The sequence below is a fragment of the Triturus cristatus genome, chromosome 4_2 (assembly GCF_964204655.1).
Source record: "Triturus cristatus chromosome 4_2, aTriCri1.1, whole genome shotgun sequence".
In the NCBI taxonomy this organism is placed as follows: Eukaryota; Metazoa; Chordata; class Amphibia; order Caudata; family Salamandridae; genus Triturus; species Triturus cristatus.
This window is the reverse complement of record NC_140586.1, coordinates 899,372,786-899,392,566: the sequence shown is the minus strand read 5'-3', so window position 1 is coordinate 899,392,566 and position 19,781 is coordinate 899,372,786. Positions and strand designations below refer to the sequence as shown.

The window sequence follows — 19,781 nt, the reverse complement described above, 5'->3', positions numbered from 1 at the left end:
TCAGTGCTGTTCCTGCTTGGCGGTAGTTGTGAAGCACTTCCACCCAGAGCATGCTTTGTTTCTGACCCACGAGAGCAAAAGGCTCCCACCTCAGGGAGTCAGAAACATGTCTAGAAGTGGCAGGCTGGTGCATACTAGCCAGGCACACAATGGTAGGTTTTCAAGGGGCACCTCTGAGGTGCCCTCTGCATGCATTTATTAATGAATCCTGCAATGGCATCAGTGTGTGCTCGTTAATCGGAGATGTTTGGTACCAAACATCTGGGAATTCGGTGAAGCTTTCATGGAGATGTGGAACTTGTAGTGACAAGCTCTCTTCCCATGTTCTCAGTATGGCTTCACCCTGCACTTCTAATGTCTAAAAATGGACTTGGACACTATAGGGGGATATCTTCTCATGCAGTTATGCCCTCACTAGGGGTATAGTGCACCCTGTGTTAGGGCTAAAAGGCCTTCTATAGGGGTGACTTAACTATGCCTATTACAGTGTTGGTAGGCTTGGCACACAGGGATGTCAGGTCGACTCTTCACTTGTATCTGCACCAAAAGACGCAGGCTGCAGTGGCAGTGTGTATGTGTTTGGTGAGGGATCTCTTAGGATGGCATAATACATTCTGCAGCCCTTAGATACCATCTCTGGTCACAATGCCCTTGGTGCCACTGGTATGTTTTACAAGGGGCTTGTATTTAGGCCACAGGTTTGTTTAGAAGGGACTTGTATGTAGACCAGAGGTGTGCCAATTGTGGGAACAGAGGTACAGTTTTTGGAAAGAATACAGGCACTGTGAACCTGGTTAGCAGGAACCCATTGCACATTCAGTCAAAGGTGCATGAGATTCTTTGACAAGTGGGGGGGTAGCCATGCTAAAAGGGGTACTTTCCTCAACACACCACAGTTACAAAAGACTGATTACATGGCAACTGTAGACCTAAAAGATGCTTATTTGCACATCACAATGAATCACAGACACAAGAGATATTTGCGGTTTGTAGTAAACCAGACACACTATCAATTCAAGGTACTGGCCTTCAGGATAACATCTGCATCAAGGGTGTTTACAAAGAGCCTAGCATCAGTGGCAACGCACTTAAGAAGACAAGGGATACACGCATATCCTTACTTAGATGACTAGCTAATAAGAGCAAACTCTTTCAGCAAATGCCAAACAGACATGCAAAAGGTGATCGGGCTAAGATTTTCAAAAAATATTGAAAAGTCCTTACCAAAACCGGAACAAAAAAAATTATTTCTAGGAGCAATCATCAACTCAACAGAAGCAAAGTCTTATCCTTGCGAGAAAACAATAAAATCAATACTTCAAGAAACTCTCCTCTACCAGAGGAAGCAGTCTCCGACAGCGAGGACTGTGGGGGAGATACTGGGGAAGATAGCCTCATGCATCCTCTCATACCATATGCAAGGGTACATATGAAACCAATTCAAGAACAGGTACAAAGACAATGGTCACAAACCGCGGGAAGTTGGGAGGATCTAGTGGGTGTCACACAAAAAGTTCAGGAGAGATGGCATGGTGGAACAGATTACATTTAACAGCAGGAAAACCATTTATACAACCAACTCCAACAGTAACCATTACTACAGACACCTCGCGTTTGGATTGGGGAGCTCATATTAGCACACTCAAAGTCAGAGGTTTATGGAAGGAACGAGAAGCAGTACAGAATATCAATGTTCTGGAGCTAAAGGTAGTGTTCCTAGCCTTAAAAGCCTTTGAGAAAGAGCTTTGCGGAAAATCTCTTATTAGTTCAAACTGACAGCAAAACTGAAATGTTTTAGCTCAACAAGCAGGGAAGAACACAGTCTCTTGTTCTATCAAGACTAGCTCAGAAAATCTGGAAGTGGATTAATAAGCGACAAATACACTTACCAGCAGTTCATCTTCCAGGGAAGACCATGTCCAAGCGGGTAAGTTAAGCAGGCAAGCATCATTTTCCCCCTAGTGGGAACCCAACCAAGCAGTACTCAGATAGATGTTCATGAATGATGGGGGAACTCCAGAAATAGGTCTATTTGCAACATCAGCAAACGCAAAATGCCAGTACTTTGCTTCCAGACATTGACATCACCAATCCCATGGGGAATGCTCTGTTGACAAACACGTCAGGGATATTTGCTTACTTCCCCCTTCCCCCACCCCTCAATACCACTGTTACACAGGGTAATCAACAAATGCAAACATTCAAATGTGACCCTAATACTCATTGCTCCTCAATGGGTGAGGCAAACTTGGTACTCGGACCTAATAGAAATGGCGCAGGGCAACATACAGAGACCACCAAGACAGCAAGACAAAACCTGCTATCAATGGAAAGAGGAAGAGTTCTTCATCTGGAACCAAAAAGTTTATTTTGACAGCATGGTTCATGAGGGCATAGAGTTTGGCCACCTAGGTTTAACTGAAAACACAATGGCCGTTCTCAGAGAAGCAAGAAGGCTAACAACAAGGAAGTCTTATATAGCCAAATGGGAAGGATACTCAGTGGTGCCAAAAAAAGGGGTTATTTCCCGACAACACTAAAGACACAGCAGTAATAAAGAGTTTGAGGCATATGAGCTGCAGAATACATACTTGTGCATAGATCGCCATCTGGTGTTGGGCTCGGATGTTTGCAGTTTGTTGTTGTCTTGGAAGAAGTCTTTGTAGTCACGCGATAGGTGACTCCTCCCTTGGACGATAGTGCGCATGGGCATCGACTCCATCCTCAGATTGTTTTTTTCCGCCATCGGGTTCAGGTATGACTTGCTGCGCTCCAGTTCAGTACTGTGTTTCGAAACCTTTTCGACGCGCAAACCATAACCACTCAACGGTATTGTTTTCGTTTGCGTGCCCTTCGATGCACAAACTCTCAAATCCTCGATTCCAGTCGTCAACTCGGGCCGCTGGGTCTATCGGCGCCATCCGGTCTACGGCTAATGGAAAGGACTCCATTTAAAAAATGCCCCCAGTGGGGAGCTAAATTTCCACACAGTGACCAGCACAAGGTCTGCAACCTTTGCCTCACCAGAACACGAGGAAAAGGATTGCCAAGCCTGCGCCTCTTTTTTTAATCCATAAAGACTATCCATGATCGCCGGGCTCGACGACACGTTATGGCTCAATAGGCTGCACCGGTGCCAGAAGACATTTTCGATGAAGGCCCCGACGTTCCAGAGGCAGAGGATTCGGAGGAACTCGACATTGTGTCTGAAGCTTATGACTCCGACTCCAATGACCACATCACTCCAGGTTAATGAGTGAGCACAAACGCCCCTGCCCCACCCAAAAAAAAGAAGTCTCCGCTCAAAACTTCGCCTGAAGGCCTTAGTTGAGACCGAAAAAAAACTTCAGAAGCCCCGCCTCCAGGCCCAGCTCCGGAGACAAAGGAAAAGCCTTCCGGCAGCTCGGGACCGAGCAAGCCACGTATCAGTACCCAAAAAACACTGTTGGTTCCAAAATCTGGATTACACCCTACTCCCGTGACGTCCAAAAAAGCCTCGGTATCGAGCTCTTCGGCATCGAAAGACCATAAGGCCTAGGATCCGAACAAACCCTGAAAACCTTCGGATTCGAAAAAGATTTCCGACTCCCCATCGAAGCCAAAGGAGCACAAGAACCCTCCTACGGCTCCTGAACACAAATCGGAACCACATTCGGAACCGAAAAAATCGGCACCGAAAGGAGAAAATAACCAGGAAGAACTATTTCAACCAGATCCTATCGATCCGAAACAAAAGACATTACATGTGGACCCTAAAGCGGGCCATATTGTCAGTCTCCCAACAAAAAAGAGGAAGTTGGATACCTCACACTCTCTTGAGGTGCCTGTGAAGAAAAGAGACTTTGCAACTTCACATCTAAGACCCTCTTCTCCTGTTCTTCCTACTAAGCCTTTGTCTCCTACAAAGTCTCCCATACCCTCTCCTATACTCTCTCCATGCTCACCCTTACCACCACAGGATGACGATGACCTAGGGGATGGGGGTGGACACCTTAATCACCCTTTAGATAACCCTGATGATGACACTGCTATACCACAGGATATATGGGCAGGTTACAAAGATCCTTTAGCTCCTCCAGACGTTCCTGATCCAGATGCATACCCAACAAAACCATCGTCCCCAGATGACAATATAGGGTTTAGTCAGCTTATTAATAGGGCTGCGCAATATCATGGCGTACTACTACATTCAGACCCTATGGAAGAAGACTTCTTGTTAGATACTTTTGCCCAGTCACAAAAGACAATACATACTTTGACCAAGCTCAAAGGTGTCATTAAACATGCACCAGACATCTGTAAAGACCCTGTCAGGACCAGGATTCTCAATCCTCAGATTGATAAAAAGTATAAACCTGCCCCCAACGATCCCATCTACATTAACCTGTTTAGCATGCGGGGCGTTCTATTGACTGGGCGGGGCCGTGTTGGCCAACGGACGTGCGCAGCACTACTGAGGTAGTGCTCGCGACGGCCGATGGGCGCAACAAACGTGTTAAAGGACAACTCCGTTAGATTCTCTGGTAGTGTTCAATGCAAGAAAACGTGCTAATTCTAAAACCTCTGGTGATGCTCCGCCTCCAGACAAAGAGTCTAAACTGCTGGACGCATCAGGCAAACGAGTTGCCTCCTAAAGCAGCCAATCACTGGAGGATAGCTAATGCACAGGCACTACTTGCCAGCTATGACAGGGCTCACTACGATGAGCTTGAAAACCTAATTCAACATTTGTCTGACCAATACAAGGCCAAAGCAAATGATCTGGTTCAGTAGTGCAAGTTAATTACAAATGCATCCATCAAATGTGTCCTCGATGCAGCAGACACTGCATCTAGATCTGCGAGACATGCATGGTTGCGCATTTCTGGTTTTAAACAAGAAGTGCAAACAACCATCTTAAACCAATCGTTCGATCAAGAACACTTATTTGGACCAGCTGTAGATACAGCTCTAGAAAAAATGATATAGGGGCGCATCCAAAAACATTAGTACAGACACTACTTCCTCATCCTACAAAAGCCCCACGCAAACATCCCCCAACAAAGGATATTTTAGAGGTGGGTACAGGGGAAATAATAACAAGGGGAGAGGCCGAGGTAACAACAATCGAACCTCCCCTACTACCAAACAATGACTTCCCTTTGCTCCCTCCAGACCATTCCACTCCGCTTGGAGGAAGGCTCTCACAGTTACTACCTGTCTGGAACTCCATCACTACAGACAGGTGGGTAAGACAAATGATCCAGTTTGGTTACTGCCTGGAACTTACCGCATCTCCCCCAACCATACCGCCCAAACAACGTCCGATGTCCACGGAACATCTAGTGCCTCTCAAATGAGAAGTTCTCTCACTTCTTCAAACGCATGCAATAGAACCAGTTCCCCTCCAGTATCAAGGTACTGGGGTTTACTCCCTTTACTTTCTCATTCCAAAAAAGGACGGTACTCTCAGACCAATACTGTACCTCAGACCTCTCAATATCTACATACAATCTGATAATTTTCACATGATCACTCTTCAACAGATCCTCCCACTACTCCAACAAGAAGACTTCCTCGCCACTCTAGATCTCAAGAACGTTTACTTACATATTCCTACACACCCTGCCTCATTGCAATGATGACCTCTTGCATTTTCATAGTAACTCATGCAAGACTTCAAATGCGCCCTTTATAAGAATGCTTAGCACGTCAGTGGAACCAGGCTCACGGTCAACTTTCAGATCTGGTGTTGGTGGACAGCCGCACACATCGCTCTCTGCAATGGTGGAACACAAAACCTTTCCAAAGGGTGGCTTTTCAAAGACCTGGTTCCACAGATAGTGCTAACAACGGACGCATCACTCACCGGCAGGGGAGCCCATCTCTTAAACCACACAATTCAGGGCACATGGGCCCCTCAACAAAAAGTGCTCCACATCAATCGCCTAGAATTACTGGCAATATTTCTAGCATTGAAATCATTCCAAATACATCTCATCAACAAAACTGTCCTTATCCGCACCGACAATATGACCGCAATGTATTATATACAAAAACAAGGAGGAACACATTCTTTGCAGCTTTTTCAACTAGCGCAAACCATATGGAGATGGGCCATCCCACAAAAAATAGATCTTCTAGCAGAACATCTTCTAGGGATACACAATCAGATTGCAGATCTGCTAAGTCATCAGACGCAGCAGATACACAAATGGGAACTTAATCCTCAAGTTCTTCATCCATTTTTTCAGATGTGGTGTCACCCAGATATAGATCTGTACGCCACAAACGCAAAATGCCCAACCTTCGCCGCCAGGTTTCCACACCCATTGTCCAAGGGTAATGCGATATGGATGAACTGGTAATGCAGATTTGCGTACGCTTTTCCGCCACTCCTGCTCAATCCATTAGTAGTGCGCAAGCTCAAACAACAGCCTCTCAAGATGATCTTAGTTGCTCCAACATGGGCCCGGCAACCATGATTCACAACACTCAGTAGTTCCACACCAAAAACTACAGCTCTCCCCAAAGCTGCTTAAACAGAACCATGGAGAGATACGGCATCCAGATCCAGCTAAACTGAACCTGGCAATCTGGCTCCTGAAAATTCGGTTACCTCAACCTCCCATTGTATGAACATTATTAAAGAAGCTAGACGCCCTACTACTAGAGCTTGCTATGCAGCGAAATGGAAAAGATTTGTCATTTACAGCAATAACAATAAAATTGACCCGCTAGATTCTTCAATTCAAAACGTTATTTGCCATTTACTTCATCTACAAAGATGCAATCTAGGATACACATCCATAAGACTACTGCCCTTGCCGCTTACCTGCAAAACAGACAACATTTGTCATTGTTTAGGGTACCTGCTATCAAAGCATTCATGGAAGGCCTTAAAAGGATAATTCCTCCCACAATCCCACCCTCTCCAGCGTGGAATTTAAACATAGTCCTTACTAGGCTCATGGGTCCTCCATTTGAGCCTTTACACAAATGCGAACTGCAGTTCCTTACATGGAAAGTAGCTTTCCTAGTCGCAATCACCTCTCTCAGAAGAGTAAGCGAGATCCAGGCTTTAACCATACAAGAACCATACTTACAAATACATCATAACAAGGTGGTTCTTAGAACAAATCCGATATTCCTTCCCAAAGTAATCTCTGCTTTCCATCTTAATCAATCTGTGGAATTACCCGTTTTTTCCCCAAAACCAGATTCTGTAGCAAAGAGCTCTTCACACACTTGACGTCAAAAGAGCTATACTTTATTACATTGACAGAATTAAACCATTTAGAAAGACAAACCAACTATTTGTAGCTTTCTCTCAACCTCATAAAGGAAACCCCATCTGTGAGAAAGTGCCATCTTTCTTGCATGGTATGCCCCCACTTTTTGCTAAATTGCTGAATGTACTTCGATTGAGTGTACCCTGGGTTCCTGCCAATCAGGTGCCCAGGGCCTATGTTCCTTCCTTAAACCACACAAACTCCCAATTGGCAAACCCTAGCCACATGTCAGCCCCTAGTAAATGGTACCCTAGGTACCCAGGGCCTTGTGGCCAGGGAAGGCCTCTAAGGGCTGCAGCACTCATTGTGCCAACCTCAGAGACCCTCTGTACCCTTACACACACACACTGCCCTTGCAGGCTGAGTGTCTGGGTGCAGGACAAAACAAAGAGTCGACATGGCACACATCACTGTGTACCATGCCCATCACCTACACTGCCAAGGCATATGTCAGCCACCCCTCTAGCTGGGTGCATTACGCCTATGGTGTGGGCGCAGGAGCCCTGTGCCCCTACAGTACCCGGGTCCATTCCTGGGCACTGTAAGTGCAGTGCTGTCATTTAAGAGTACATGGTGCTGAGAGCTTGTCAAACACGAGCTCCACAGCACCATATTGGCAACACTGAAGCCTGGGAAGTTTGGTATCAAACTTCTCAGCACATTGAACCCACACTGATGCCAGTGTGGGATTTAATGTACTAAGCACCCCAGAGGGCATCTTAGAGATGCCCCCTTACAGCTAACTTACAATCCACGTCTGCTCTGAGGCTGCCCAGGCTGCCACCCAGCAGACACGTTGCTGGACCCCTGGGTGGGAGAGCCCCTGCTCTCCCGGGCCTGCAACAATGCACATCCTGGGTGAGGTGAGAAATCTCCTCCCCCAGGATGAGCAAAGGGAAGCTTCAAAGGCATGCCGCCATTTGGAGTTTCCCCAGGCCACTGCAACCCCCCACTCTGGCGGGAAGCTTGGCCGGAAACCCCATACAAGGACAGGGGATGTGCCAGCCTGCCCACCCCACCCCTCAGGTGGGGGAGGCGAGGTGAAGCACATCTCCGGGCTCTCGCCATCTTGAAGATGGGAGGCCCTACCCTATCAGGATTAGGCTACTGCCCCCCTCCCACAGGAGAGAGGCAGGATAGGGGGTGTACCCACCCCAGGACAAGGACCCATTGGTCCCTGGCCTTCACCTACCTGTAACGCCCCTAAATCTAGTATTTAGGGGCACCCTGAACCTTCCTTCCTGAGATTCCAGATAGAAAATTACAAGAAGAGCAAGAAGAACAAAGACCTGCCCTGCAGCTGCTAAAAAGAGAAGAAGACACCAACTGCTTAGGCCCCAGCCCTACCGGCCTGTCGACTCTCGAACCTGCACCAGTGCGGCATCTCTCGTGGCCAGCAACCTCACCAACCCCGGAGGACCTGGCTACCTTTTGGCTCTAAGCCCCTGGGACTCCCATGAGTAGAGGCTCTACTCAAGAAACCTATTTTTAACCCCTGGCAGCAGCCCGGGACCGCGGACCCAACACACTCTGCACCAGCCAAGCCTGGCCAGTGCCGGAGTGGACAAAGACCCTGAGGACGACCCCACGGCGACTGTGACCCCGAGTCCGGCACCCAAGGACCCCCCTCGACATCCCGGAAGAAGCCTGCAGCCTCAGAACCCAAAGCCACCCCAGCCGCGATCAACCAGAGGGTAAGATTCCCGACGTCAAAAGGCACCCCTGCACCCGGCGCCCTGCGGCCCCCTGTGCCCAATCCCGGGGTACCCACCTAACCTACAACTACCCAACTTACCTCTCGAAGTGGTGGTGGCACCTGAAACATCCTCGTCCCCGAGCCTGCAGCCTTTTTCCAAACCGGAACATTCCCATTGATTTCCATTGAGCGCCCGAAGGCTCAAAAGCACCCTGCACCCAGCCGCCCGAGTGGCCCTGGCAGTGCCCTCTCTACACTAACTTACTTCCCCACTTGCCCTGAGTAAGTGACCAGGAGCCCAGCTCCCACAGCTGCGTGGCTTGCCAGACAGCAGCCACCAACCAAGGCCCCCCTATCCCTCATAGGATGACATTGGGCCTAACTCTCTCTGCACCCGGCCGTCCTGAAACCGCTGAGGGTGAACCAACTGTACCTACCTGACACTGGGGGACCCCTGAGTCCATGCCCGGAATTTCAACTCTGCCAGTCGAGTACTTACCCTTAAACCGCTAACTTCATTTTCCTCATAGGGTAACATTGACTGGCTTTTTCTTCAAAAATCTTCTAAGTGTGAACTTTTCAAAACTGCAAAAATTCACCAAAAATCAGCCAAGTGACAAAAACGAATTTACTCACCTGCTCCTAGGTGAGCTCCCAGTGCTGGATCTTGGTGCCCAGCCCTGACCCTGAAAAGTGTTCACAACTATACTTACCTCTAACTCATTTTTCTCCCATAGGAAACCATTGTCTGCTTTTCTGTGAAATTTCTTCTAAGTGTCTATTTTTGCAAATTTGAAATATTCTTTTAAAATCGTACCATTTCTGCAAACGAAATTACTTACCTGCTTTTGATAAGGACCCCAGTCCTGGGTCTAGGCACCCAGTCCTGGATTACTAAAGTAAAGATAAAGTACTCTACCTGCAATGTGAATTTCTTGCCATAGAGATCCATTGAATGTTTTCTTTGAAATATTTTCTAAGTGCTAACTTTTGAAATAGCTAAATATTATTTAAAAATCATTACAGTTATTAAGTCGACTTTCATCACTTGATTCTGAATACTGACCCAAGGCTGGTTCTAGGAGCCAGACCTGGAATTCCAAAAGTAATCTGAAAAGTAATTTATTACATATAACCTGAATTTACCATTGAGCTCAATGCATTGTTACGTTTAGGAAATAGGATTGTTTATTGCAACCAACTGTGACTGTTTACACAAATTTATTGCTTAAGACAAAAGTATTTATATTCAACCTCTCATTCTGAGAAAGTATATTTTTACTCCCTTTGTGGTTCTAAAAATAAAACAAGCATATATTTTATATATATAAACCATTGGCCTAGAGTTCAGTTATTGAGTGTGTGAAACCATTTGCTGACTGAGTGTGTACAATAAATGCTTTACACTGTCCTCTGGTACTGCCTTACTGCTCGACCAAGCTACCACTTTTGAGAGTAAGGTCATACCTAACTTTGACCTCTATCAGCCTCTGGGGGACTGTGGACTCTGTACACCCTGTACCTATTAGGGAACAGTATATACAGAGCCACTTTCTCACACCATCTCCAAAGCTGGAATTGCCAGGTGGATAGTCAAATGTATTCAAATATGGTACCAGAAAGAAAAGCGCACATTAACAATTCCCCCTAGAGCGCACTCAACACGCAAACTATGGGCTTCCATGGCATTCTTAGGGAACATTCCCTTAGATGACATTTGTAAGGCAGCAACATGGTCTACGCCACACACCTTCACCAAACACTATTGTGTAGACGTGCAGGTAAAACAACAAGCTTCTGTAGCCCAGGCTGTTCTTAAAACACTTTTCCAGACCACTGCAACAGAGACAGATGACCACCGCTAGGGCAGAGCACTGCTATACACAAGAATGTATTCTGCAGCTCATATGCCTCGAACGGAAAATGCTACTTACCAGTATGCATCTGTTCTTGGCATGTAGAGCTGCAGAAGGACATACGCCCACCTGCCTCCCCGGTACCTCTATCTGTTCCAGTGTTATTCAATTTAGATACATTACACATGGACATCTTTCTGTTTCTTACAAACTCCATCATTTCCCTTCATGGCGAAAAACAATCTGAGGATGGAGTCAATGCCCATGCGCACTGTCGTCCAAGGGAAGAGTCACCTATCTCGTGACTACAAAGACTTCTTCCAAGACAACTACAAACATCCGAGCCCAACACCAGATGGCGATCTATGCACAAGTATTTCATTCTGCAGCTCTACATGCCAAGAACAGACGCCTACTCGTAAGTAGCATTTTCCTTCCTGGGATAAGCAAAAAGGATAGTACCACTTAGGCGGCTGCCAGCTCCTACATGGAACTTAAACTTGGTACTAACACAACTAATGAGGAAATCATTTGATTCTCTACTCAAGGCCTCCGTAAAGATTCTCATACTGAAAATAACATTCCTTGTTGCAATGACATCTCTTCGCAGGGTGAGTGAACTGCAGGCACTTACAATCCAAGAGCTATATTGGCAAATCCACAGCGATAGAATAGTCACGAGAACAGATCCACAATTCCTACCCAAAGTCATTTCATATTTCCTCATAAATCAGTCAATTCATATATCAAGTTTCTTTCAGGAGCCTAACAATCAAGTGGAAAGAGCATTCGACAAATTAGACGGAAGAAGAGTGATCATGTGCTATAAGGAAAAGACATAGGCAAGTAGGAAGACAAAGCAGTTATTTCGGTTGTTTACAGACAACATGGGTAAACCAGTGACAAAGGGTAGAATCTCTAAATTGATTTTACAAACAAACCAATTTTACCCCTCAAGTGCAGGAAATAGTTAGATTCAAACAAAGGCACACTTTACACGCAAAGAAGATCAACTATAGCCTTTATAGCAAATATACCTTTGCAAGACGTTTTCATGGCAGCTACTTGGTCATCAGCGCACACTTTTTCGAAACATTGCAGATATTCAAATGAACAAGGAAGCTCAAGTGAGGAAAAAAAATATTAAAAGGGTCTATTTACAATTTCAAGCTCATCTTCATCTCAAACAGTTTAGCAAACCTCTACAAAAACTATGTGCAGCATGTGAATCCAGAAAAAATTGACGGTGCAAAACGAAATTGTTTCTTACCTGTAGGAGTAATTTTGCAGCTTGAAGAATTTTCGGGATTCACAGGAGACTCACCCATCTCCCCAAGAAGATGGGAAAGCAAGAAGAAAAAGAAAAAAGAATCTGAAGATGGTGACCACATGTGGGAGCTTCTGAGGAAGGCTTATGACGTCAGGAGAGGAGGACTACTAGGATACTGGAGAATTCTAGACCCAACCACTAGATGGCAGAATAATGCACAGCATGTGAATCCAGAATTATTCAAACTGCAAAACTACTGCTACAGGTAAGAAAAGTTATGTTTAGAGTGATCTTGGGCCATTGTGACATCCTCCTTCCGGATTCCCCTCTTGGGCCATGCACAGGTCTTCCAGGATCAGTGTGCATACTCCTCATGGAAGGTGCCACCCAATTCCTCAAACAGGCAGTTATGCACTTGGTGTCTCTTTTCTGGTCACATTCGGGCAAGGCATCGGGCAGGAATTCAGACTTGAGCCCTGTCTAGGGAAAGACCAGTAACTCAGAAGAGGTTCTGCATCTGTAAGTATGTTTTCTTTTCACTGGTAAGCAGTGTCTCTAAGAAATACAAATGAGTATAACTTATCACTCCTGGGAGCCAGCATTTATCACACCGGAGGCTAAGATGTGAAGCAGAGTCAAAGGGCCCTTTTTTATTTTATTTTTTTACTTCTATCCTGCAAAAGTGCAACTTCCCTTAACAGTCCATGTTTCTTGTGCTTCAGAAGCAATTAGTTTAGGTCAGACCACTTTGGGCTGTCTAGGGGATTTTGAAGATTCAAGGTTGGACTGAGCCCCTTACGGACCATAGTGCCTCAGTGGCTTTCACTCTAGCAGTCTGACAAAGGGAATGGCCCAACAGCCTCCACCACCTGCCACCCATCAGTTACAACAGGTTTTGGGGAGGCGGACCCCACAAGTAGTATGTGCCTGCTGCCATGTGCACCCTGGACAGGGCTTACGTGGGGGCAAATGGACCCCACCATGTACTTGATAACAGTAATACACATATAGCCTTTACACATGAAGGTGAGAGGCCCCAGTTTGAGCGAATGATAGACCTTCAAACGTTGGGAGCCTGGAGTACAGATAAAAGGGCACGCACCCTTAGACTAATAATGCAGTGCCACCAGACCCATTCACCACCTGAGATGAGGGGACTGACACTTTGGGTGTCCTAGCTTTGACAACGAATTGGAAAGGGAAAAATTGAGCACCTCCAGTGGACTATCTTAATTGTAGGGATTACTGGCAAGAAAACACTGGCGGAGCACTAGAACGCAGCTTTTCTAAGTCCGAAAGCGGACATTTCTCCCAGCATACCAGCAAAATCTCAACAGCTGAACTGTGGTACCAGAGGAAGAACCTGGACAGTCCTAATCAGGTGACCACATCATCGCTATCACTACGTCTTTGTATTTCTCGTCACTGAGTGCCGCACAGATGACAACAGAGAAATGCTGCCTCATGTTCTGTGATATTCCTCCTTCCGAACTTTAATGTACCCTATTGAACCTTTTAAAATATCTGTTCATTCCTGTAATCTTTGGTGCGTAAAGGCCTCAGCAGCAGCCCTTGTGTTTGCATGTGGCAGATCCATATTCATCTCATTTGTTTCATTTTTTTTGTTCTTTTTTCAGAAATGCCAGAGCAGCAGTCAATAGAAGAGGAGCCTGAAGAGATGGAGGCCTGGGCCAAGCCTCTCACCCAGCTCTGGCAGAATAGACCTCCAAATTTCCAGGCGGAGCAGGAGTATAACAGAGCGATGAGCCGAGTGGCACCTTACTGCTCTGTATGCATGCTCTTCCAGATGTTCCAGCAGGTACTTCCTATTGCTGTGTTGGCTCACTGTCTCTCTGATCTCTGTCTGCCTGTGTGTGGGCTCTTTGCTTGTGTGCATCCCAGACCTCCCAGCATGTTCTCCCCACTATGTTGCTTATCAACAGTGCTGTATGTAATCTTTCACCATCCATTGTGCATGTTTTCCCCACATACCAAGTGGTCATGTGTGCTGCTGTGTATTGTGTGTGTTTGCTGCCTTGTGTGCACTCTCACTGCTATTTGTGCACGCTATTACAGACCTACCAGCAGGTCATCCCTACTTTTGTATGCACATTTTCACTTAATTCTGTGCACACACTGCCCATGGTGCATTCTCCTTTGGAGTTTCAGCAGGTGCTCTGTACTAATGTGAGCTCACAGTCACGTGTCTACAATATCACTTCTGTGTGATGGTTTGTTTCAAGCAGGTTTTTTTACACTCAACCAGTGTACCCACAGGTGCTGCTTCTGTGTGCTCACTGCAGTGTGCACAAGCTTTCACTGAGCTCTCTCTGGCTGCTGTGAGCGTGTGCTGTTGTGGTAGTGTGGGAGTGTTAGCGTTACTTTGCACTCACTGCTGAATGTAAGCTCCTGTGGATCTGTTTGCATGCTGTCTCTGATGCATGCCTCCTCGCTGTACCCTACGTTTGCCTGTACTTTGTCCTCCCAGGAGGTCATCCTTATTGTTATGTACACCCCCTCTCTGCTCTGTGAGCATGCTTGTTGCTTTGTGAGTCTTCGCACGCTGCTGCTGCAGTGTGCACACTGTGTCCTCTGTACATGCTGCTGTAAACTTTTCAACAGATAAAGACTTGAGGCTGATGTTCTCTTTGCATGCACCAAGGCTGTCCGCCAGGTAATTGCTATGTGTGCATGCTGTCACTTCCTTGTGCTTGTTGCTTCTACTCTGCATACTATAGAAGCCTTCCTTCACATTTATCTAGAATTGTGCTTCATCACCATCATGTCGCTGTCCGCATCAAGATGATGGTCTAGCGTGGTAGATGGGTCTTACAAGGGATGGGTGTTTAGCGCTGCCAACTTAAGTCACTACTCGTTTTGCGTTTCTATATTTTCTTGGCAGTCTCTATGTAATACCTTCTTTCTCTGTGAATATTGTCACTGATCTGCATGCTTTTTTTGCTCTGTGCATGCTGCTCTAGACATTCCAACAGGGCAAGCTTAGGTAATCCCTCATTGGAATCAGTCTGCATTTTGTAGACCATGAAAATCTGATGTTCGAGGCATATGAGCTGCAGATTGTACACTTAGCATAGATCGCCATCTGGTGTTGGGCCCGGATGTTTGCAGTTTGTTTTTGTTCTTTGGACAGTCTTTGGAAGTCACGAGTTCGGTGACTCCTCCTTCGGTCCGTACTGCGCATGGGCTTCGGCTCCATCCTCAGATTGTTTTTTTCCGCCATCGGGCTCGGATGTGATACTTCGTGCTCCGGCTTCGAACTTCTACGGTTCCAGCCTCGACGGAAAATCCTAGTTTTCTTCGAGTTTCTTCATCATCTTCATCTCTCGAAGCGGCACTTTTCTCCATCCCGTACATCGGCACCGGCCTTCGGGCCCTCCTCGACTCCGGTCCCGGCCGATGGAAAGGACTCCGTTCAAAAGTGCCCAAAATGTGGGTCTAAATTTCCCCACACCGACCTCCATCAGGTGTGTAACCTTTGCCTCTCTCCAGAACACGAGGCTAGAGACTGCCCCGCCTGTAAGTCTTTTCGATCAAAGACCACCATCCGGGATCGAAGAGCTCGACGCACCATGGCACACTCATCGTCCGCAGCTCCACCGGACATCTTCGGAGACGGCGCCGAAGCTTCGGGGCAACTACACACCGAGCAGGAGGACGACGTCGTCAGCGCTTCCGAGGCCGACGACTCCGACGTGGAGGACATCACACCGGCGCAGCGGGTCGTGAGTACTGTACCCCCTCCTACCCCCGCGCCCAAAACCAAAGAGACTCAGGTTACACCCTCGCCTGCAGGCCTGGGTAAAACCAAGCACAAAGCTTCTATCACCCCACCTTCGGGCCCGGTGTCGAAGCCTCAAAAGTCTCACGGCAGCTCGGGCTCGAGCCAGCCGACGCCCGGTGCCGAAAAACAGCATCTGGCACCGAAGAAAGTAATACCCAGCTCGACTCCGAAGCCACCGGTGCCGAAGCCTGGACTCTCGGTGCCGACCAAACACAAACAAAAATCTGTCGGCACCGACGCTCCGGCGCCGAAAACTCTTTCGACGCCGAAAAAACCGCCCCAAAGAAGCATGGCGCACAGAAACCATCGAAGTCCTAGGCTCCAAAATCATCGGCGCCAGCGGACGATTCGGCGCCACTGGCTCTGTTTACACCAGACCCTTTGCAAAAGACTCTATCTAAAGATCCAAAGACTGGGCTATTGACTTTAGTTGTCAAGAAAAGACGCCTTGACACTCCGGCTCCTCCTCCACCACCCAAACGGAAGGACTCTGCTACTTCTCCCCTCAGAGTGCCCTCCCCACTACCTCCTCCACCTACTCCGCCCCCTCCCCCTCCCAGGTCTCCGCCACCTTTACCTCATTACTCCCCGACCCCGTCCCCAGACCCGGATGACGGGGACCCGGATTATGACCCGGCGGACGCCCCAATGGACCCCACTCCACCGGGGACCCCAGACCCATGGGAAGACTACCACAACCCTGACATACCTGATATGCCTCAGGACGACCTATACCCATCTAGGCCGTCTCCCCCAGAGGACTCCTTAGGGTTCCATCACTTAGTGCAGAGAGCAGCACACTACCATGGGGTGGACATGCACAGCGAACCAGTGGAAGACGACTTCCTACTGGACACATTTGACATTCAGGACAAATCCACGTCTATTTTGCCCATGCTTAAGGGTGTCACCAAGCATGCTGCAGAGGTGTTCAAAGACCCTGTCAGGGCCAGGGTACTGAACCCTTTAATAGAGAAAAAGTACAAGGCGGCACCCACAGACCCTGCATACATTAAGGGCCCTGCTCCCTTAGATTCCCTAGTTGTCTCCACAGCTAGAAAGCGGGCTAACTCCCAGTCCTCAGGAGAAGCCCCACCGCCAGACAAGGAATCAAAACTTTTAGACGCGTCTGGCAAACGCACCGCCTCCCAAGCTGCAAACATGTGGCGCATTGCAAATACACAAGCACTACTTGCGCGCTATGACAGAGCACACTACGACAAACTTGAGGCTCTTATGCAGCACCTTCCAGAAAAACACAAGCGCAAGGCTCATGACCTGATACAGGAGGGTAAACTAATTACAAACACCTCCATTAAGTGTGCCCTCGATGCAGCCGACACTGCTTCTAGAGCCATAAATACCAGTGTCCTGCTTCGTCGCCATGCCTGGCTCAGGATCTCAGGGTTCAAGCCTGAAGTCCAGGCGTCCATACTCGATCACCCTTTTGACCAACAAACTCTTTTTGGGCCAAAGGTGGTTGAAGCGTTGGAAAAGATGAAAAAGGACACAGACACAGCAAAGTCTATGGGGGCACTCCAAACACAAGCCTCTAAACGTTCCTTTCGACGCTCATCCTTTCGTGGCACAGGCAGAGGCTTCTCCACCGATAGCGCCTCTACCTCCTACAAGTCCCCTCCTCAAAATACCTTTTCAAAGGGCAATCAAAGGGGTGGTTACAGAGGCAACAGCAATAAGGGCAGGGGCAAAACTAACACCACCCGTTCTGCCACCCCACCCGCACAATGACTTCCCTCCGCTCCCCCCAGACCATCCCACTCCGGTCGGGGGCAGGCTACAAAACTTTATCCACGCATGGGAGTCCATAACATCGGACAAATGGGTGACCCAAATCATTCGGTCAGGGTACTGTCTCGAGCTAACATCTACCCCACCCAATATCCCACCAAGGCACCGTCCAATGTCTCAAGAACATTCCACACTCCTCAAACAAGAGGTACTCTCCCTCCTCCAAAAACACGCTATAGAGCAGGTCCCCGTCAATCAACAAAATCTAGGGGTCTACTCCCTATATTTCTTAATACCAAAGAAAGACGGGACCCTCAGACCCATTCTGGACCTCCGGCCTCTAAATGCCTACATACACTCAGACCATTTCCACATGGTCACCCTACAACAAGTCCTCCCGCTCCTCTGTCAGGGAGACTTTCTCACTACCTTGGATCTGAAAGACGCATACTTTCACATTCCAATACACCCCTCTCACAGGAAATACCTCAGGTTCATGGTGGACGGGCAGCATTACCAATTCACGGTTCTCCCCTTCGGGGTCACCACCGCACCACGGGTGTTTACCAAATGCCTAGCGGTAGTAGCAGCACACCTCAGACGTCAACATATTCACGTCTTCCCTTACTTAGACGACTGGCTCATAAAAGCCGCGTCCTACGACCAATGTGTGCAACATACAAACAGCACCATTCAACTGCTCCACCAGCTAGGCTTCACGGTGAACTACCAAAAGTCCCACCTCATACCCTCTCACACAAAGCAATATCTCGGGGCCACTATAGACACCTCCAAGGGTATTGCCTATCCAAACTCAGCCAGAATCACAAGCATTCAAGCATTACGCAAAACATTCCTTCCTCAACACTCTCTTCCAGCAAGAGTGTTTATGAAGCTCATAGGAATGATGGCGTCTTGCATTTTCATAGTGCCCCATGCAAGACTCCACATGCGTCCACTTCAAGAGTGCCTAGCACAACAGTGGAACCAGGCCCAGGGTCAGCTGACGGATCTGGTGTTGGTGGACGGCCGCACACATCACTCTCTGCAGTGGTGGAACACCACAAACCTTTCCAAAGGGCGGCCGTTCCTGGACCCGGTTCCTCAGGTGATTCTAACAGCGGACGCATCGCTCTCCGGCTGGGGAGCACACCTCCTACACCTCACAATGCAAGGTCTATGGACGCCACAGCAAAAATCGCTCCACATCAACCATCTGGAGCTCTTGGCGATCTTTCTAGCCCTAAAATCTTTCCAAAAACAGATCTCAGGCAAAGCAGTCCTCATTCGCACAGACAACATGACTGCAATGTATTATATCCAAAAACAGGGGGGGACACACTCTCCCCAGCTCTCCCGCTTAGCCCAGAGCATATGGAGATGGGCAATTCCCCAAAACATCTTTTTCCTGGCGCAGCACGTTCCAGGCGTACAAAACACCATGGCAGATCTGCTCAGCAGACAAACGCAACAACTACACGAATGGGAACTGCATCCACAAGTTCTGCACCCATTCTTCCAACAGTGGGGGCATCCTCAGATAGACCTCTTCGCCACCCACGAAAACAAAAAATGCCCAAGCTTCGCCGCCAGATACCCACACCCGTTGTCCAAGGGCAATGCGATATGGATGAACTGGTCAGGCAGATTTGCATACGCCTTTCCACCTCTCCCACTAATTCCATTAGTGGTAAGGAAGCTACAACAACACTCCCTCACACTCATTCTAGTAGCTCCGACATGGGCCAGGCAGCCGTGGTACACCACACTACTACAACTATCAGTGGTACCACATCAAAAACTGCACCTATCCCCATGCCTCCTAACCCAGAACCATGGAGAAATCAGGCACCCGGACCCAGCTCAGCTCAATCTTGCGATCTGGCTCCTGAAATCTTAGAATTTGGATACCTTAACCTTCCCCCTGATTGCATGAACATCATCATGGAAGCCAGACGTCCTACCACTAGAGCATGCTATGCCGCAGAGTGGAAAAGATTTGTAATTTACTGCCGTAACAATACAATCAACCCTTTAGATGCATCCATACAGCACATCATATGCTATCTGCTCCATCTTCACAGGTGTAACCTGGCATATTCATCCATACGCCTACACCTAGCAGCGATCGCTGCTT

General features: G+C 47.8%; 1 protein-coding gene across 3 annotated transcripts in view; it reads left to right on the top strand.

Moving 5' to 3' along the window:
• Positions 1–19,781, top strand: part of KDM4A (lysine demethylase 4A) — a 612,801-nt gene that overhangs the window by 478,894 nt on the left and 114,126 nt on the right. For all 3 annotated transcript variants that reach the window (XM_085602947.1, XM_085602948.1, XM_085602949.1), the window contains one exon: positions 13,731–13,912. In XM_085602947.1, the coding sequence (XP_085459073.1) occupies positions 13,731–13,912 (182 nt within the window). The remainder of the gene's footprint in view (positions 1–13,730; positions 13,913–19,781) is intronic.